This window comes from Anas platyrhynchos, chromosome 13, assembly GCF_047663525.1.
Source record: "Anas platyrhynchos isolate ZD024472 breed Pekin duck chromosome 13, IASCAAS_PekinDuck_T2T, whole genome shotgun sequence".
Lineage (NCBI taxonomy): Eukaryota > Metazoa > Chordata > Aves > Anseriformes > Anatidae > Anas > Anas platyrhynchos.
Genome location: NC_092599.1, coordinates 7663975 through 7685506, shown reverse-complemented (window position 1 = coordinate 7685506; position 21532 = coordinate 7663975). Strand labels below are relative to the sequence as shown.

Below are 21532 nucleotides of genomic sequence, written 5' to 3'. Positions count from 1 at the left end.
CCTCACTGAACAGAAGAATAAGAACCATTTCACAAAGGATGAACATCTTGAAAATCATCCTGGCTTTAGCCCTAACGTACCTGCAGGGATCAATATTGCTGAGCAAGATAGATCTGGTCTGATGCGTGAAGTTGCCCGTGCAGCCCTCTGGATAAAGCACACCAGTTTCTAATTTAATTTGTAGAGGCTGCAGGAAAAGCAGAGCAGCACTGGTTGTGGCCTGCTGCAGCCCCTCGGTGTGGGGTATGGGAAATGGCAAGGATGCCCAATTAACGAAGTGCTCTATTAAGCAAACCTAAAGAGAACTTGGGCTCGGATGAGTCCCTGTAGGTTTCTTCAGCAAATCAGGAATTAAATTCATCTCCAGAACCCCACGGTGGAGGGGTTCCCAGCAGCCAAAACGTTTTGCATGACAGCAGAGAGAGGAAACGAGAGGCTGTTCCTCCAGCGCAGAACCTGCCTGGATGCTGAAACCTTTCCCTTCCCTTAAGCCACATGCCCCAGCAAGCTGCCCCTGACTGCTGGTGGAACTGGTGACCCCTGGCTAGGCTGCAGAGAGGCATCCTCTCCCCTAAGCCAAAGGGAAGGCTGGCAGGAGGTAGTGTGGGAAGGACGGGGTGGGGTGCAGGATGAGTCTCCAGTCTGGTACACATCTCTGGTCAGTGTTAGAAGCAAGTGACTTACTCCTCGTCTGCGTGTCTTTCTCTGCTGTTGCATGACGTGATAATTTCTCTGCTGAACATCTGCTCTTTGGACGCACACCCTAGTCTGGCTTCTGTAAAGGGGCTGTAAAACCAGAAGTTGTCCGTAGTAGGGCCAGAACTTCAAGTTCCTAGTGCACAAAAACATACATTCCCAACTGGCAGCTAACAGGGTTAAAACACCCTCTGATTAAATGAAAGCATCTTTAATTAGTTTAATTGACCATGCCTCAGCCAAGACCATCTGCTCAGCAGCATTTGCCTGCTCTTTGCAGGAGCGATTGATCAGCCATAGCTACAGCATACAGCATTCGGCTGCATCAGATTTATTTTGTTTAATAGAAGAGCTAATTTGCTTTAAATTTAATTACAGGGGCCAAGATTGCTCTCTAAGTCCATACCAGCACAGCACATAAGCTGTCCTACAGCTAGTGAGCACACACAAGCGTCCCTACACGTCCTGCACAAACCCGACACCCGGTGCCGAAAGCTCGGTGGCACGGTTCCACCCGGACAAAGGCTGATTCCTGCATTTTCCTCCCCAAAAGGCAGGGGCAATGTGGCAAACACCAGCGGGCTGGCAGCGTTGCCCCTGCTGCCTCCACGTGCCTCCCCAGCCTGCATTACCCCTTCCTCCCAGCATCTTTTTTTTTCCCTCCTGTGCAAACGTAGCTCAAAATACCACTGAGCCGATGAAGAAGGGCAATTCCCCTCTCCCTGAATCTCTGCGTGGACCTGCACGGCGTTATTGTGAAGGGGGGAAATAGCACTCACTTCCCAGCCCTTTTTCCCTTCCTCAATTTCCCACCCGGTGCTAAATCACGGCCGTCTTTAGGAGACACTCGAGCGCTGACAGGCATGCTGCGGCTGCCACGGGCTGCTACAAGAGTAATTACAACCCTGCAGAAGGCTCCGGGCTGCCATTTCCGTTTCCATGGAAATAAATACTGAATTACTGAAAACAGAGTATGATGCTTTATGGATTTGGAGGCTTTTGATCATCCTGAAACCACCTCAGCCCGTTTTTGTTGGTGGTGGCTTTGTTCTAGGGGAGGGGCGGGTAACGTTCTCGGCGTGGAAATTGGTGGAAAGCCCAAAAGGTGTTTTGGAGGAGAGAAAAGGGTGGAAATAAAAATTTAAGGAGCTCCGGATGATGCTCTGGGGCTGGCATAGAGGTGCTGGACAAAGCCTCCCTCCCTTCACCTGCAGCAGCCAGGTCCCCAGGCCGGGGAGCCCTCAGGCGCTGGTGGCCAGCAGGGTCCACAGCTGCTGGTGGCCATTTCACTGGCTCGCAGCTTCAGGATTAAGCTAGAATCAAACAGAATCGCTTTTTGTTCATCAAAAATGATACACAGGGAGCAGAGGAGAATGATCTGATTCTAAAAATCCCCGGACTAAAGAGGCAGCGGCACGGGGACAGGTAACTCCATGCTGGGTGCGATGACCCTGGGCTCGGTTCTCATCATAAGGCGCAGCTGGGAATTTTTCATCAGAGAAAAAAAAAACAAAAAAACACAGCCTTGGCTTTGGGAGGATCCACACAAACCAAACTTTGATTTTGAGGTCAGCTTAACCTTCATCCCACTGTCCGAGTCGTTACAGTGCCTCACGGGAGTTTCTGTCCTTCCTTGTTTTTGCCCTGGACCAAACCGGACCGCGTCCCCCAGGTACCACCAGAGCATCTCCGCAAATAATTACAGCCTCTGGGTCTCAACACACCAAAGGGAATTGGGTTCAGGAAAGCCTCCTGAACTGCAGAGATGAAAGAGGGGCAGCAGGTGAGATACCACCGTAGTGAATTACCTCTAATACTGAACTGAGCTACAATCCAGCATTTGATTCAGGACAAAAATTGTAAATATCTTTCCTATTAGCAGCTCTGAAACCTTTTTTTTTTTTTTTTTGGCAAGGGAGCTTTCCCCTTTGTGAGAAATGTCAGCCTTTGGACACAGCATCCAAAGTCGGCTGCAAAAGTAAATGTCAGTACGGTGAATTCCAGTTTTAAACCGGCTCTGCTTGGCGAGATTTGAGTTGCAAAGTTTCCTAGCTAAACCCACAGGTCCTCCAAACTTGCAAAACCAATCGCAGCCATCAGTGGCTTTGATCCCTCCAGGTGATGCGGGGCCTCAGTCTGTACTGTACCACACACGTGCGTACATCTTGGATGTGTTACCTACAGCCCAGGTAACAGATGGAATAGATGCTGAATAGATGGAATAGATGCTGAAAAACGTGACCTTCAACCACATTACTGCGTCCTATCCAGCAGGTTTGACACGCTTAGATGTACAAACAAGTAGCTAAATCTAAGGGAATTAGATGAAATTGGGAGTTCAGCTCAGATGTTTTTCACACTTACCAGGAACGCCACAGGACGTGGGACACTTCAGGCCCAGGAAGAGAGAAAGCTGAATTTGCAGGCTGGGAATTGAGAGAACCCTGCAGGCCCAGCCCGAGGGGGCTTCCTTTCCTTCACAGGACGCCTAAAAGTGACTTTCAAACACGGTATGAGATAGAAAAGTACCTCACTGCCCTACAGATGGGGAATAGCGAGACCACAGGCTGACTTTCAGAGATGCTGCTGCAATTCAGCTATCGGTGGGAGACAGAGGGCTGTGCCCAGGGAGAAGCTGACTGCAAGGACTCAAGTCAGGAATTGCCCAGCACCTTAAAAAAAATAATAAAAATCTCTCCTGCATGACTCTGCCACAGTCACACGCTTGTTGCAGAGCAGAAAAACTAAACCCAAGCCTTGTCAAAGGGTTTAAGCCTTGTCTTGGGACCAGAAACCCAAGACTCAACACCCTTCTCCCTCCAGCACAGCAGAGGGGCCGGCGGGCACAGGCAGGGATGCTCAGCTCCCTCGCTGCCTCCAGCGGAGCAGAAACACCCATCCACACAGCATCTATTATGCACAAGTCAAAAACACAACAACGAGTGAAACCACGTTAACATCTCTGCATTATTTAAAATGCTCCAGTCATAGGCTGTGCGTAACAGCACCGCAATCTCCCACACCATCCTAGTACAGCACCAGTCCCATCTTTGTTTCCTAAGGGCCTTTCCAGGCACATCAATCCCTTCTGCTATCTCAGATCCTGCTGCATCACCACTATCGCATTAACGATACGCTTATCTCATTCCACCTGAGGATATTGTATTAAAAAAAAAAAATCCCTTTAGGAGTCATCATCCTCCTGCACAAGTAAAGTATTATTTCAGAAGGGAATGAGAACGCAGCCCCGGTGATGCAATCGTTATGCAATTACTGGGTGTGATGTAACGGGAGGGAGAAAAGCTCCCTCCTCCAGGCTGCACGAGAAGTTCAAGCAAGTGTTCAGGGCTCCATTCCTGCTCGTGCTTTGCAAGAGCAGTAACTGGGCGAGGTTTTCTTACCCCTTGCCTTCTTGCCCAGTCCCTGGGGTCTCACTGCACACCATGCCAAGGGAGAGGCACCCAGCCAGCCAGTGCCTGCTCCCACCTTGTGCACGTGCTGCTGAGGGGGCTCCGGGTCCATCCAGGGCACCCTTTGCATGGCACAGTCTGGGGAAAACAGACTTTTCCATATCCCTTTAAAAGCTGCTCCCCAGCAGCCAGCAATCTGGAGCCCACACCCAAAGGAGCTGCTGGATGGTGCGTGCTGGAGCTCACCCTGCCTGGGAGCAGGACTGCACGGCCCCAAAGGCAGCACCCGTCAGCAGGATAACGGCACAGAGCAGGGGTTTGGCTGAGCCTCAAAGCCAACAGAGGGGCTCTGGCTGCAGCCCCTCTGCTCCCAGATGGCCAGAGCAACATGAGGATGATCTGCTTTGCTTTCCAGGCCTGGGATTGATAAACTGCACTCACAGCGCCACGCCAATGCCTGTGACAAGCAGCAGCGCTCAGACAGCCTGTCAGGGGAAACACGCCCTCTCCTAATTCATCCCGTAGACAGCAGACAAGCAGAGGTCAAAAAGAAGCACAGCTTACACTGCACTGAACCACTGTGGGAAAGTTCATTATTGCCCCCAGATTCGTTTGCAAAGCTTGCTCAGCCTGGGTGCAAAGCCTGCAGCTGGCAGGAGCTACCAGAGCACTGCTCAAGGGAGGAAAGCAAATGCATCCATCCCAAGGTGTGCGCAGTGTGCTGCATGGCTGGGGATGTTATAATGCCAGCATGTCCAGGGAAACACCAGCCAATGTCTTCCTTTTACTTACAGCTTATCCACAAACAGAATATACGGCATATTTTGTTCTTCGGGAACAGGTGAGGGAAGCATCAATTGAGTTATTGAGATAAGGATTCAAGTTTTACTTCTAATTAACTCTGATGAGACAAGAGTCAGACCACAGTAATTTCACTCATTAGCCCAACAGTTGTACCCAGCCCGTGTCAGCGTGTCTTCATGGGGTAGCAAACGAACACTGACGGGCTCAAGCAGAACATCATGCTGCAAATCAATGCCATTTTCAGGTGTTGTGGGCCAGTGCCACGAAGGGCAAAGTGTGGGCTCTGTGCTGCAAGTACCGCTGTACGCTCAGGCTGAGAGGTGTTTGCAAACCCACCTGGAAAGGGAGCTCGCTGCTGATTTGCAGGACAGGCTGATGGGCTGGCAGAGGTGCTTACAAAAGAGTGCTTGTCACACAGATAAGGCAAATGAAAATTTATGAAAATTCAAAGCCGGTGGGGAGACAGAGAGAAGCTGGAAGGAAGGCAGACAGAAGCAATTCCCAGTCCTGACACAGCCGCAGCACACACAGTGCAAAACCTGGACCCATTCCTCTGCTCCTGACCAAAGCACAGAGCAGCTGCTGGTGCTCTCCTAAGGCTATGGCTGCAGATCTCAGAGGTCCTTGTGCTCACAGCAAGGGATGAGCATCGTGGAGACCTGCTGCAGGTAGCAGCAGGCTCCAGATTTTGCTGGATGCAAAGCCAGACACAAAGATATCATTAGCTTTTTCGCACAAGCTTAGCTGAATAGCAGAGCACAGTGGCCTTATCAGGGGGAAGGGGATCTTACAACACGAGGATCTTCCCCGGATGGGTATAGTTGGCCCAGACGACATAGCCACAGGTAGCACTGAAATAAGGGTCCCCATGGCACAGCGTGCAGTTTCCCTGGGTGCTCACTGCTCCTGCATTTGCTTTTATTCCACCAAAGCCCCAGCTCTCCCCAGGCTGAACAGCTGTGTAAACCTGCCTGGCCTCCAAAAAGGCTCCGCGTGAGGTTTCGAAGGACTTTTCTCCCTTGTGATGCACACAGAGAACAGGATGAGGTCTGAGCCATGTGAGGGGAGCGAGGCCACGGGGCCCCCATCCCAAAAAATGCCTCCTCCCAAAAAACGCCTCCTCCATCCGCTGGCACTGCCTCCCCTGCAGCCTAACGGAGAGCAAGGGGGAGGTGTGCTGAGCCCTGCCTCGTGCAAAGAGCTTCCCCTTCTACATAGCTAATCCTGCTACCAGGTACTGAAAACAGAGCGACTTCCATGCTAATACTCACTCCCAACAGAAATTATGTCACTCTCCAGAAGCTTAAATTACAGGTTTGCTGCCTCTGAGCATTAGAAAAGCCCCAGAATTAAATCCTTTGCTACTGGAGTACAACCAGGACCTACGGCAGGGAACGTGTTGCTTGATGCAACAGGGCAACCTGTGGGGAGCAGCCAGTACAAATTGCCACTGGGTTCAGGGTGGCAGCCAGAAAGGCTTTCATAAGCAGAGATCACCTACAGCGCAGCGCGGCAATGATTAAACACTGGTTTCTGCATCCCTGGGAACCATAAAGTGAGAGGGTAGGATCACACGGGCTCACACAAAACCGCCCGAGTTCCTTAGCTGAGCGTAGGTCAAGGGAGGATGAGAGAGCGAGGCCTCGGGTGGCTATCAGGTAAAAGGAAACAACAACTGCAGAACTGACTCAGCCCTCAATCGACGCTTTGGGTTTTAAAGAAGTCCTCCATCATGGGATGGAGGCACGAAATCTGGTTTGTAAACAGGATTTATGAGGACTGATGCAGTTCTCGCTGCCGCCTTTGCCACGAAGATGCCTTAGTCAGGGATGTTTATTATCCTCTCCCCACTCTGCCATAAAGGACTGCCATGAAGAAGAACAAATACAAGATAATGAAGCTCTTCACAGGATAAAAACCAAATCCAAAACAATTCTGTATCTCTTGAAAAAAAAAATTGGGAATGTCTAGACAGAAGGAAGACAGAATTGGTCTCAAATGTATTAATTCCAAAAAGAAGCTGTACCCCTTAATTCAGGGGAAGATACTGAAGTCTGCTCCTCCTCAAAAGACTTTCTCCAGCATTACCTCATGTTCCTCATGCCTCCGGCATCCTTTATCCCGCCTGCGATATTTATAACTGAGAGCAGGGGACTGAGATTTGGGTCATGGCCAGAGCTGCGGGCATTGCAAGGTGCCCCAGCACAGTGCTCCTGGGGAACTGGGCCTCACTGGGGGGAATGAAGAAAGGAATGGGAGAGGTTTTCATCGGTCTGGGAGCTCTGCAAATAGAGCAGACCTGAGGCGGTGGAGATTTGGGATGTTCTCTGCTTTGAGAAGTGACAGCCATGGGAACCGAGGTGCCGGCCCGCAGGCCCTCTCTGCTTCCCCTCTCCCCTAAATAAGCAAGTTAAAGCAAGTTAGCGTAAGACTTTCACTCTCAGGGCATCTGGGCTTCAAACCCATCTCAACAACTCTATGGGATTTCAGGAAAGAAAACTTCATAAAGACTGTCTGAAATAGCTACAGAGAACCTGAGGCAGCCAGAGAAAAACACAAGGGAAGGAAGCTCGCTTGGGTAGCCAGAACAGAATCGACAGTGCACAAAAATCCCTCTGTGAACCCAAACCCTCTTCTCCTTGATGGAGCTTGGGGAAGTTTCCTCAAAAACCACCGGGTCAGGCCCAGGGTTCCCAGTCTGTAACAGCAGTATTTTCCAGCAGCAACTGCCCCAAGCAGCCCCCTTCCATGCCCACCCAGCCTAGGGGAGGCCCTTACCTGACAAGCGTTGTAGAGCAGCTGATGCTCGAACTTCTTGATCCCCAGAATGTTCTGGAACATCTCGTAGAGCTGCTCCTTGCTGAGGATGAGCTCGGAGGCCGCGCTCGCTGTCATCCTGGCCTGCTGCTTGCGGGGATCCTCCTCGCCACGGTAAATGGCGTCGAACTTGGCCATCCAGGAGCTGAGCACCGTCTCCTTGCTGAGGCCGTCGATTTCGGGCAGGCTGCGCACCCTCTTCTCAATGTGCTTCTTGAAGACCTCTCGGGAGTCGTTTGCCGAGCACCCGCCGCTCTGCACCATCCTCGCCACGCGGTCGCTTTTCAAGAACACCTGCGACAAAAGGGGTGACTTAAAATGGTGTTGCTTAAAAAAATAAATCCCCCTCCTCACTGCAGAAGCAGCAAAAATTGGGTTTCGCTGCCGGGAAAAGCGCTACCTCATCACCAGGGCGCTTTCCCACTCAGCAACCAGATGTTGCCAGGCTGACAGAGGCTTCATCCGCACTTTGGGAAGCGTAATGAAATCAGGTGAAGCTTCTGCTTTGTGTCTGCTAAAATGGACACGCTGTGATGCAATTAAGACTTCGCACAACGTTACGGTCACACTTTGCCAGATACATAAATGCCCTTTGGGAAAGCAGGATTATATTTTGTTCTAGCAAATGTTTTAATAAGAAAGTTACCGTATAACAACATCCACCTGGCCAAATGCTGCCCTGTCACAGGGAGCCCCGTCAGCCTACTCAAGCTAACAGCATCGCATTGATCCACAGTGCCAGGCACAGGAGAGACCTCTGACATAAGGACCAGATTTCTATTTAACAACTCAACTGGAGGAGATCTTTGCAGACCGCCCGGCTGTTACAAGATGAGAGGAATAAATTAATTAGTCTAGTGTCAATGTTACCTTCAGTTAAATAATGTGCCCAAAGCTTCTCTCATTCCCTGCTCCTTCCAAGCCAGGCAATCAGCACTGGAAGAGCACCAACAAACCCCCAGAAGGACAGGGATGAACTGCCCGGTCTCTGCACGCTGCAGGTGAACATCAAGACAACTCAGATCATCACAAGGCACACAGCATGTGGCACGGCCACAGGTGGAGGAGGCCAAATCCATCCCAGCGCTGCTGAAGCAGCACAGGATGGGTCAGGGCAGCTGCAGGCTCCCTGGGGAGGCTGTGCAGAGGGAACTGCCTGCCAGACACAGGATGCTGACAGCAGGAGGCAGGGAGAAGGCATTCGGTGGAGGTGCTCTTTCTGCTGTGAGAACAGCAGAAGGGTTGAGACATAAAAGGGCCCTGCAGAGCAGGTGATCCCACGGGAACAACGGAGAGCCAAAGGATGAGAGAGGGACAGGGGGATATTGTGTTGGCTTTCCTCTCCCAAGCCCTGAACAGAGAAGAGCAATCAATGCCTAGCAAGAAGCGCTGTTTTATTAATGATGCTGAGAACTGATGAATGCGGCTGGCTGGAAGAAGCTGTGCCAGCACAGGGGTGGATCTGTCGGCTCTCAATAATTAAAGAGTTCAAGGATGACCTAAGGACATGGTAGATTTTTACACCACTCAGCAACATGGCACTCCGTGTTCCCGGATGCTTTCTGGGAACTTATTTAAGACCAACAATCCTATGTTTACCCCTCGATAGGAGACTTAACTGGGGAACATGGCCATGCAAACATGTTCAGGGCAAGAGCTTCAAACACAGCCCTGACCCAGCAGGTCATCTTTACCTCTTTCTTTCTCCAACAAAAAAATTAATTCCCTAGGCAATATTTGAAGAGAAGAGATCCTATTCTGCACTGATATCCTGAACAGAGATGTTCAGTTTCAACTGAGGAAAAAAAAAACAAAACCAAGTTCTAGTATTTTCCAAGCCCGAGGCTCATCATGCAGCTTCATAAGTCTGTACCTAAACACAGATTTCTAGATAGCATCCATCGAAGGGACAGGTACTTGCACAGAGCTCTGGTGCCAAGCAAGACATATGCAGCCATGCTACAACTGCACGCAAGCTGGCAGTAAACTGTTGTAAATGAAAGGAAACAGAGTTAAAAAGAAGTAAAAGTTGCACTAGGGGACAGAGCGATGCATCATGCTTTCTGTGGCCTGCATTAAGTAGGACAATGCCAGTGAAGTGTCCTGCTGAAAAGGGACAGTTTGCAGACATCTAGTTCTGATCAGCTGTTCTTTCTAAGTTTGATTACTTGATGTAATTACATAGCATAGGACTTCTGGAGCTGGTCAGGACATGCTTTTAGCCAGGGCCACCAGGGAAATGGAACGTATTTTGTCTGTTTTTAAGCAGTTTCATTTTCCTGCCCAATAACCTTATCTAAACAGATTATGCTGCTCTTATATCCTAAAGTGCAGCTCACGCCATCTTGAAAACTTTCTCTAAGAGCATCTGCTCAGCGAAGCCGTGATAAAATGATGATCCCTTGGCAATTTCTTTTCTGATAAGAGATGTAAATTACTCGCAGCTTCCTTCCTGTACAGAGAATGATGGAGCAGTAACTATTAGGCCAGTTTAATAGAGTTAATCCAGGGATAATTTGTGCTTTCCTAACACAGAAGCAGCCGTTACCATTTTTTGTTGTTGTTTTAGAGTTAAAATTCTCTTCAGTTTCAGTATCTGATTTTGGCTCTCTCTTAGATCCCACTTCCATGGAAATATTTTATGGAGACAATTCAAAATCTTCACCTTTTATGACAGAATAGCTCTAGGGAGAAAGAAAAATGGTTTGCAGAAAGGCTAGCAAAAAAAAATAATAAGCAGTGCTTCTCATACAAATTACAAGCACTGATTTCCTTCAAAAACATAAGTTCTTTCCTTCTGAGAAAAGATCTGAAAGGCAGCATTAAGGGCTGCATACAAAGAGGTGAAAAAAGAAAGACAGACATAATTATTCTTTTGCACAATTATGAAGGATGTTTCACATTATTTGGTGCCATCTAGTTTCTGTAAATGTACATCCCTGTTTCTCCCCCTTTGCTTTAGAGCACTTGTACGTGCATGCAAAGACTTAACAAAAAGAAAAGACTTTTGCTGAAAATCTCAAAATCTATTTGACACAACACAAAAGCTTCAGCAAGAACTGAATATGCTGCCCATTTTTAATTGGTGTTTTTCATAGAGAGCACACGACGTTTATTTCATATTGCGCTATCTTTCCTGTTTTTAAGTAGGCTGTTTAAAACATCAGGAAGGTATTTTTCAGCTTAAAAGGACGATCTTCTCCATAGACAAGCTATGACAAGCTACAACACAGAGAATGGGGTTGCCACTGTTGCCTTATGGATGACGCATCTCCAAATGCTCAACCTTACAAACCTTGTGATGTATCAGACATCAAACAGGAGAAGCCTTGCACTTGCCTTTTGTTTGTGCTTTGTTGACAAAGAATCCATCAGTTCAACATTTGACCCAGTCTGTGGGTAGAGGCGAGACCAGTGATTCACATGCATAGTGAAATCATCTCTCCTTACCTCATAGTAGCTCTGGACAGCGTTTATAAAGGCTTCATCTGCCACAATCTGGGTTTCTCCGTTGAGAAAGGCCTGGAAACGATCTTTGATTGTCTGGAGCTGCTGCTTACTTATCTGCAAAACATGCCAAAAGGACAAAATTAGTCAAGAAAGGTTTATGTACGAGGAAAGAACAAATGAGTTCTTCAACAATATCTTATCAGCATGCTTATGGTGCGCATTTTTGCTCTCCTTTGAGGAGAGCAGCGACAAGTGAGGAATCATCCGTGTGTCCATACACCTGTGTACTCTTCATCTTGTTCATTTAAGAATCATGAGCACCAAAATCGTCCTGAACATCGTTTCTAAACAACTCTGCCACCACAACATGCATACAAGTTACTACTTCAGTACTCTGAAGTCAAAAGCAGACCATTGTGTGTGTGCTTGGAAAAGCGTAAAGTTTTCACTGCAGTATTTTCCCCAGTTACCATCTCCTCCCCTTTCAGGAGATGAGGTTTAATCTCTGACCTGAAAGCCCTGCAATTTGGCTGCAAAAGACAGCACTCATCAGCACTCTGGGGTCTTGGCCTTTACTCTTGTGTTTTTTTTGTTTGCTCATTTCTACTGGCTTGTCATGTAGGAAACCCCCTTCAAAACCAACGGTGAAAGAATTTAATGCCATTTAGTGCCAATTCAAGGGCAAACCTGCTCTCCTTATCCAAGCGAGGACTTTCTTTACTGCTCAGAACAGTTTCTGTCCAGCACGCAGCTGGTACAACTCACAAGACAGTTCTAATTTTGGCACAACGACACCAACAGAAGGTTTACAGAGGTTTTTTTTCAGCCTTATAAGATAACATGCTATTATTTTGCCAATTTATCTGCTGGTTTAAAAACAGATACAGTAAAAAAAAAAAAAAAAAAAAAGGCTTTTTTAGCTTGTTGCACACAAAGCCACAGCAGGTATGTAAGCCATGTACCAGCCCTCCCAGCATAACCTCTTGAGATGCAGCTAACGCTCGTGCTGAAGGGCTGTAGGGATTTAGCTGTAGTTGCATCAGCTTTACTACATGGCTACTTCAGGCTTGACAATAAGAATTAACTTAGACAAAAGAGAAGGAACCAAACAAGATGTATATGTGACAACTTCGAACTGAAAGGAAAAAGAGCACAGCTAAAATCAGAACAATTATTTACTAATGACCAAAAGGTGTAGAAAAGGGTAAAAGGAGTGTTTTTTTCCTCACTCGTATGCCAGCAGAAGAAACAAGCCCATTAAAATGAAAGAAAAAAAATAATAATGGCTTTAATTGTCCAAATGGCTTTGAATAAAGTATTAAAAACTACAGAGCTCTAAATGACTAGAGCATAATGAAGCCTGGTAAACACCACTAGTGATGAAAAGCAGGAAAGGGACCACTTGGCAAACGCACCGATAAATAGCACTAGATCGAGACGATGCGCCATGCGGGGCATTTAGGGACCGTGGCAACGAACACCACGCATGCTGATAATTAATTCTGCAACCCCACGCTGAGGAGGGTTAGTGAGCAATGGCAATTTGATGCGATAATCTGGGATTAGTTCATCCTGGCACTTATGGAGAGGTGTTCATCAAAGTGACATAAAGCAAGACTCAGTATGCTCTGCTGCAGAAAACACGGAACAGCCTTTGCTGCCCTGTAGGAGCTGGTACTAAGGGTCATTCCTACCCGCAAAACAGCAGCCCAGGAAGCACCTGGACAAAATAGGGTCTGACACACGCAACGAGGCTCAGCAGCACTAGGGCTTGGGCAAGCATCCTCTCTCTAAACCAACCCACCTCGGTCTTGGTCGTGGTCTGCAACAAGCTCTGCACAAAAGCACTGCCAAAAGCCTCTGGCTTTAAGGCTGGCAGGATTTAATTTTTATATATAAGAGCATACCTGCCATGTCAGGCACTGAAAACCCTTTGTGGTATTGCCAGGAGCACGATAGACACCATGAGCTCTTGAGCAATGCACGTGGCGTCAGATGTAAAACAGGCTCCAAATCCATCTGAGCTGATGGAATTGAAAAGAAAATCGGGCCAGCAATAAGACAAGCCATAAACAATGTAGTGATCAAGTGGGAGATACCTGTGGGAAGGAGTTAGGTCTGTTTTTATTAAGCATTTAATTATCTGGAAGAGGAGAAAATCAGAATGTTAATTAAATGTATTGACGATATTGCATTAGCAACCCTTGTGAATGTCAAGCAGGAACGATGAAAGAAAAGAGGCCGTAAGAAACTAAGAAAAATAGGAAAAGTGCAGGTAACATTGAAGTCAGTGTATTGAGGCACAAGGGAAGATGTACTAAGACCAAAGATTTCCTGAGCTAAGGCTTTTCATAAGAGATTTTTTGACGATGTGCTTGACATTTTTATTATTTTTTTCCAGGTTATTTCTCAGGACAACCTCCACAAGACCTTGCGTGTTCAGTTTCCATAATAATATGCAGCAGCAATACTTTCTGCTCCTTCCTCAGTATTGAATGGGTACCTTCAAAACAAATGATGCTTCTTGAAATTCCTAGAAGCTCCCAATACTCATCTCGCACATCAACTCCCGGGGGTGGGGAAATGAATCACCGGGTTTTTCTCTCTCAGTGTCATTTGCCTCCTCCTCATCCCAAGCTCTAGGCAGATATTTTCCACATCCGTGGCAAAGAAAAGCCTCTCTGAGCACACCTTGCATGCAGCATGGACCGGTCCATTGCTAACAGGACCCTCGGATGTCCATCCCCGCCAGACTCTGAAACAGCACTTGTGTATCGATCTGTGTCCCGTCACTGTTAGGGATGTTAGCGAGAAAGTCAATTCCAGCCAGAATTAAATTGCTTTCATGCTAAATTTAGTTTCTGCAGCACTTTCTGTTGCAGAAAGTCAGCACAGGAGTGGATGGGGGTAAGACCTGCAGGAAAATAAGCCCTGTCTGACATGTTCCACATTCAACTTTCTGCCCACGCTCCCCCAATCCTCCTGTGTGGGCTGGCAGATTCCCTGTGCAAGAGTCGGTGGAAACCCTTGAACAGCCTTCCGGAGGTGCCACACGCCAGTGCCACCTGCTTGGACCATGCATCTGGTGCTGGGGGAGCTGCTCCGCGGCTGGAGGCTCCCCTGCACTGGCACAGCCCCAGCACCACACCTCAAAGCCCTCGAGCAGGGCATTCAGGCACAAACTGTGCCACCAACCCATCTGCAGACTTACAAGGGCACGTCCCTTGAACACTCACCTTGAGGCTGAAGCGCTTTTAATTCTTTATTATTTTAATTCTTACTATTAGAGGCCAAAGACCAGTTAGAAATCCATATACCAGAAGCCAACAGCTTCCACAGATCCAGTAAGACCACGAAGGGGCCAGCACGAAGCCCTTCTCACCTGGCTACCTTCCGTACCATGCTTGCAAATAGCAGAAAGCAGCAGAACGACATCTTCATTGAAGAACAGCAAGACAACATCACAGCCACCTGCACCACCTGAGCCAAGAGGTCAAACACTGCTTGGTTATAGCCTTAACATGTGTGAGGGCAGAGCCTCCCTGCAGCTGAAACAAATACAAACCCACGTGCCTTCACCCAGGAGAGACAGAGCCAGCAGTAAGCAGGAGCGCTGTAGTGGCCAGCAGAGATTTATTCTGATCACCCTCCCTCTTTTCCAGCCCTCACTGCTTTCCCCACACATTTGCAGTCTGCGACAGCCATCGAAGAAGAAATAGCAGTCGTTTCTGCATGACAGGAATTGCAGGACGCCCTGCTTGCATAGATTGACTCGGACCCAAGCGAACTCCCCCAGGTTACTGCTGCAGCGTGGTTATGCAGTACAGGATCTCACAGCCTTTATCTGTCTGAAGCACATGAGTACTTAGGTTGCCAGCCACACACGTGCGTATTAAAAATGCAACGAGTTGAGACAGTGATGATGAACTCCTGGCGCTGCTATCCGGCAGGGCACCCACAGAGCTCTGGCATCAGCAGGTAAATGCAGGGCTCTTACGAAAACACTTGGCTGAGATGTTCCCTGTAACAGTATCTGTTCTTGGGAAGATCTCATCAGAGACCAGATGATCGGAGCACCCAAATGCTTCTGACTGTCTTGGTCTGACTTTAAAGAAAGAGACACCATGTGCCCAGCACAACCCGGTGACCCCAGACACAGGGTGGAACAAATCTGGCACGTGCCATGTCCCTACCGTGGTCTTAAGCAAATCACAGACAACTTCTTGAATTTGCTTGGTGCAGACCTCAGCAAATGGCACACCAGCCTCCTCAGGACAAGCGGCGAGCAGCAGCTTGCTTTCTCCGTGTTATTTTTGCACATACTCCATCTGCCTCAGAGCTGAGCACAAACCTGAACGCGGGGAGCCAGGGCACCTTCTCCAGAGCTGTTCCAGCCAGCGAACAGCTGGCATTCAGCACCACGCGTTGTCTCCAGCCTCCTTCGCCTACACCGTGGGAGCACAAGCGTTGCAAAGAGGAGCTGTTTGCAACAGAAAAGTTCCCTGACAAGGAAGTTGCACATGGCAACATGTCCTGTGAATGCACACCCTCCCCAAAAGGCTTTGCTGTCTGAGCACACAGCAGGACAGCTCACCAAAGGTCTACAACACACCGTAACACATTGCACCTGGATTTGGGGTTTGAACCTCACACTGTGTCACGGATGGGTGTGAATCAGTCTGAGAGCTGCACGCCTTTGCGCTTTGAAAAGCCTCTGCACTACAACAAGCTCTGCAGATTTTCAGTTTTTTAAAGTGGATTCTGCAATCTGCATGTGCACAGAAACAGTGACTTGCACTCACGGGACAGTTGTCTTGCCAGGCTCTGCATGATAAACAGTATAAAGCATCCAAGAACCACAGGCAGCACGCCTTGAAAGCTGATGTAAAGGAGGGTTTGATAAGGCTTCATAAAAATCCAGCAGAACTGTATGCTGTGAGCTAGGCACCCACCTGATGAACTCGATGATGGCTTTGTACAAGCGCCTCTGAAACGAGTGTGCCACAGCCCCTGCTGCACAGCAAGGAGCCACAGCTCACCACAGCACACTGCTGGCTGGGGTAAGCATCAAACCACACAACACAGCTCCTCGCTAGTGTCGGTGAGGTGAGATCTGGCCAGTCCAAATCACCCCGAGGACCTGAACCAGCCCCTGTGGACCTGGGTGTTCCTGCATTTACCCGCTGGGTTTTACAGCCTGGGAGCCCTGCAGGCATCACCCGTGCCTTGCGAGAAGCAGCTCAGCCGAAGCCTGCAGGTAATTCCCTCTGGAAGCATCTCTGCCTTTTGTCTCGGAGAGATCAGCTTGCAGCACATGAGCAGCATAAAACTCTTTCTCCTTAGGCCGCCTGCTGTTTGGGTACCACTGCAAGGAGGCATAGTTAGCTGCTCAGCGTGCTGTTGTTCCGGGTTTGGTTTTGTAACATCCAATAAATATTTTATTACTCCTCAGCACCAGGTAATTTAGGAAAGAGCTAAAGCAAGCTTTTGAATGAGCATCCCTCAGCATCGCTGTTTCTGCAGTCAGAAAACCGGCCATGGCATGAACTCCAGGCAGGGCAGGAATGTGTTGGGGGGAAACCATCTGGGGGCAGCCCTGTCCTTCTCACAGCACCCCCTGAAGGGGTCAGACCAAGCACTTAACCTGGCTGAGCAGCAGGAAGATGCTCAAGAACACATCTGCCACCGCTCTTTTATCACATTTACACATGCCACTAAATCTCCAAACGCCTCCCCCGACACGTTGCCTCCAGCCTCTCCACCTGCCCTGCACCGATGGTGCCAGCACATCCACACAGCCCAGGAGAGCAGCATCTGAGCTTTGTTTCTGTGCCCCCTTCCTCCTCAGAGAGCCCTTTCCACACGCTGTATCGTCACTTCAGTTCTGATCCCTTTATAATTAGTTCACTATCAGGAGCATCACATTCTCTAAACGATTTCTGCTCGCACAGTGACGAGGAGAAGCATCACTCTGAGCTGTAGGTGCTTTACAACATTGCCAAGCTCTGCACAGTCAACTCCGAATCCCAGCAGCACCCCAAAAGGCACCCAGGGGCTCAGCAATGGGCACGACAAGGCAGGAACAACCCCAGTCGGCTGCTCTGCAGCAGGAAACCACAGCACGTTCTCCTGGCACTGCTGCTGCTCCCCCTCTGATGGGAGAGGGGACCCCAGGGGGGTGACTCACATTGCCAGCATTTGTCTCCTTAATTGCAAACCCTCCTGGGCAGCCGTGGCTGCTCTGCACGCTGCTGAACATCACTGGCTTTCTGCTGGCCCCGTAAGCGAGCAGCATTAACTGGCGGTCTCGGGGAACTTTTCCCATCTGCCCAGCGATGCATTTTCCTGTTGTTTCAGAGAAGTTTAATATTTGTTACCGGAGAGCTCGTTGTGCTTTGCCTCCTGACAGCCACAATCCGTCTTCCCAGGGACGCCAGGCTGGCACGTCCTCTTCCCTTGCAGGCTGTGTGGAACGCCGTGCGTGTGCCTGGCTGGCTGTACAATTCCCTGCTCATGGTCGCTTGATTTATCGGCTCCCCAGCACCGTGGCATAGAGGGGCTCCGCAGCACCGTCCCCAGGTGTCAGCCACTCACTTCTCTGGGCTCTTTCCTTTCTCTGAGATGAATGCCTGGAGATGGGGCTGAGGTGCTACGGGAGGGAACTGCATCAGTCTGCTCCCCTTGGCACCCATGTGATGCCACTCATTGCATCGAACAGCCCCAAACATTCCTCTGCAGGGGCATTTTCAAGTGCCTGCTCCGATTGCTCTGATATGCCTCTAGGAACATCCCAGGAGACCACTTTGGCCTCTCAGCAAGCTGCAAGTAAGCAGCCCTTGGTCTCCAGAGCAGACAGGGCTCACCCAGCTGCTGCGTCCCTCCTCGTCACAGCCTCAGAGGCAGAGGAGCAGGCAGGACCCCAGGAGGCTGCCGTGTGCTTGTGCCCTCCCCAGGAACCCCCCCTGGGTCCATCCAGCCTGCCTGCCCCCTCTCCATCCCTCCAGACGGATACACCAACCAGAGACTGAAGCAACCCCTGACAGGCAGCCCAGCAATATAAACATTACTTCCCAGCCCAACCATAAATGTCCACTTCAGCAACATGAGAAAATCCAGCAGCTGCCCCATGGAGCGCCCACCCAGCCACTGCCCTAGTACAGCACCTCCTTTCATCCTTGCCCTGAACCTCGCACCGCCTCCTGTTGTGGGCAAACTCCAGCAGCATTTCAGCACAGGTAAAAAGAGCTAACTGATTGCTGCCCCTGCTGGAACATTCTTTTTTGAAGAGGTATTGCTGGGGAAGCAGGGGGCAGGCAGGACACCCATCCCTTCAGCTGCAGACGGAGCCCCCAGGGGCAGCAGCGCACGGCCCCTGTCCCCTTTCCATCACACCACACTGTGCCCACAGCAGTGCCCCCCCTGCATGGGGCAGCCAGGGCTTACAAAGGCTTATCAGAGGAGATAAAGCACGGGCTCTGAGCAGCTCTTTGAAACGTGTGGATGCTTTTTCCTTCTCTCAAAGCCATTTCTTTTCTGTGATTCACCGTGCCAGCTAGGCATGCTCCTCAGACCCGTATGAATGACATCAAACATTGCTACGGCTGCTCCTGCTTCCTGAAGCACAGCGATGTGCCATGCTGTAAGGGGAAAGCAAAGCTGGGATTTGGGGCTTGCCCCGCTGACCTTCTCCCTGCTATTTCCAAGCTACACCTTCCATCTGCAGCCTGCTGCCACAGGGAAGGCTGGATGCAGGCAGGCCAGAAGATGCCTGCAGCCCCTTGCCACCGCCTGCTTCAGCTCCTACCTCTGCTTCCATCAGGTGTGCCCATCCGGCACTCACAGCAAACCCTGAAACGACCCCCAAAGGGCTCCCTTTTCCATTAAGGCTCATTGGGAAAAGCAGCTCTGGCAGCTTTGGGAGCTCCTGCCGCCTCCCCCTCTGGCCTACCGTGCTGGTGCCTTCTCTGCCCCCGGTGTGCAAGTAACCCCGAGCTGGAACCATCCAGAGCACAGAGAACCTGGATCCCCTCCCAGTCAGACCGTGGTTTACCCCGGCAAGCCCTGAGCAGAGCGAGCCTGCAGCGGATCCAGCGGGCCACACTAGCTCTACTGGGTATTTTCCTTTATACAATCGGATACATGCCCCTGTTTTTCACTGATAAAGAATATGACTTCGATCTCAGAAGAATTGAGAAGCCAGAGCAAAATACAAGCAAGAAATAGCAAAGACAAAGCACCGGGCAGTGACTGAGCAGAGGCTGAGGGGCGGCTGCTGCTCCAGGGAACCTCTGTGGCCTCGTCTGGTGAACTCTGCGGGGTGAAACACATCAGCCCGGAGTCAGGCCTCAGCAGAAAGCCCGGCTTCATCCTGCTTGTGGTAAAAATGTAGCTGCTCTGTTAATAAATCAGGAAAAATAACAGAAATACAGCTGGCAAATAAAGCCAGGAGGCAAAGAGCACGGAGGCTATCTGAGATGGGCAGAGACATGCAAATGGACCCCATGCTGGTCCCGCTGGGTGACCTAAAGGCAAAAGACAAATCCTTTCATTCCTACAAGGTCTCTTCCACGTTGGGCATTGCAGCCAGGTACTCTCCTCCCCTCTCCTGCCCCAAGTCCTTCCTCGCTCCCTCCCAAGCCCCATTCTCTCTGGTTAACCCCAAGTTTAAGGGATGTTTATGCAGCATCCTCTGGAAACTCCTACCAGCAAGGACCCTGGTCAGAGGTGCCGGGCAAGTCCTGCTTGCTTTGCCTGGTGCGGGAGCTCTCCATGAAGGCAGAGCTGACTCAGCCTGCCCTTGTACTCCTACAGCACAGAGCACGGCAGGCACAGCCCACTGCTGCCCCGAGACCTCAGCAAAACAAAACACCTTAGACCAGGAAGGGAAGGAAGATCTTCGCTATCCTCTGGAGCCTTCCAGGCAGCCTTGCCAAGTAACGTTTTCACTCCTGCTCTTTTTTCTCTGTGTGTAGAGCAGCACACTGTCTTCCACAGCTTATGAGTGCTGACACAACACAGCTCCTGGGACAGTGCATTGCATTTTGTTCCTACAGACCACGGCGTGCTGCATGGTGAATGTGGACAGTGTGGAGCTGGAGAACATCACGGTCACCTCCCCTCAGCCACCTGTGCTGCATCCCTCGGAAATACCCAGGACAGGCCGAGCTACAGAGCTGCTAGAATTTATACTTCTTTCTGAATACTCTGAGGACAGCTTGCAGGACGTGGATGCTTTACAGCCTTACTGACAAAGAAAGGGAAAAAAGGCAGTTTGGGTGGATGCTGCACTTCATTGCCTGGTGGTCGCACAATCCTAGCACTGATGCGCTGAGAAAGGCATTTCGTCTTTCAATCGATAGATCCTGCATTTATTTTAAAGAGTTTTGTGCAAAATAACCTACGAGCTCTACAAAGGTACTCACATATGATGCCCGGGTGCCCAGTGAGAAGAATTGTGTAAAAGTCAATGGTTTTACTCAGCTGATGAACGTGGCCGGAGTCCCTTTGCCCCAGGACATGCTGCCAGCCCCTCCTGATGGGTAACTGACACGGGACCATCTCTTCCCCCATCTGGGCAGTGTTATATGGACAGCACAGTGTGCAGGAGATCAGTAACCCGTACGGCTGCAGACACCACCCTGAGCACCTCACTTCTTGGACTGCCTCAGTGACTAGGCGAGGTTTGCTACAACCGATGTTTGGACTGAAGGCCACCAGCAGATCCAGGACAGCTCAAAACCCAGAAATTACAGGAGCTTCCCAAAAAGGGGGGGAAAGACAGGGTGGGAACACAGCCTGGTCTGTGCTGGCAGGTCCCTCAGAGCGAGCAGCATCCCAGGACTCAGGTGGATCCTTGCTCTCCAACAGCCCAACTGCGCATTTTGTGCCTCATCTCCCGCTTGTGAAAGGGGCACAGCAGCACTTCACTTTCCTCCAGAAGTGGCTACACGCAGGAGAAGACTGAAAGCCTCTCACAGACTAGGTATGGCTATCCGAGAAGAAAAGGCAGCTACTTTTAGAGAGACGCTTTCAGATCACTATTGGAACTATTTTCATCTCAATGTTCCCACTCCAGGCAGACCTCACGCACCGCAGAAGCTGATCATCCTTCCCGGTTCATGGATACAGCAGCTCACGCTGACTTGAAAACGTTAAACAATGTGAGCTAAAGATCTCCTACTGGCACTTCAGATCTGCAAACAAAAAACACAGTCTTGCCCCTTAAAAAAAAAAATAATAAAATGTCCATCCACCATCAGTGGAGTTATTTTCGTACCGTTTTCATCATTAGGCTCTGACTCCTCCGTGTCACAAGCTATTTTAAACCCACTTCTTGCCGAGCAGAAGGGACGGAC

At 49.8% G+C, this 21532-nt stretch overlaps 1 protein-coding gene across 7 annotated transcripts in view; it reads right to left on the bottom strand.

Moving 5' to 3' along the window:
• CADPS (calcium dependent secretion activator) overlaps positions 1 to 21532 on the bottom strand; it is a 196481-nt gene that overhangs the window by 150921 nt on the left and 24028 nt on the right. For all 7 annotated transcript variants that reach the window (XM_072044196.1, XM_072044199.1, XM_072044197.1 and 4 more), the window contains exons 2-3: positions 11178 to 11291; positions 7689 to 8021 (exon numbers count right to left, since the gene is read on the bottom strand). In XM_072044196.1, the coding sequence (XP_071900297.1) occupies positions 7689 to 8021; positions 11178 to 11291 (447 nt within the window). The remainder of the gene's footprint in view (positions 1 to 7688; positions 8022 to 11177; positions 11292 to 21532) is intronic.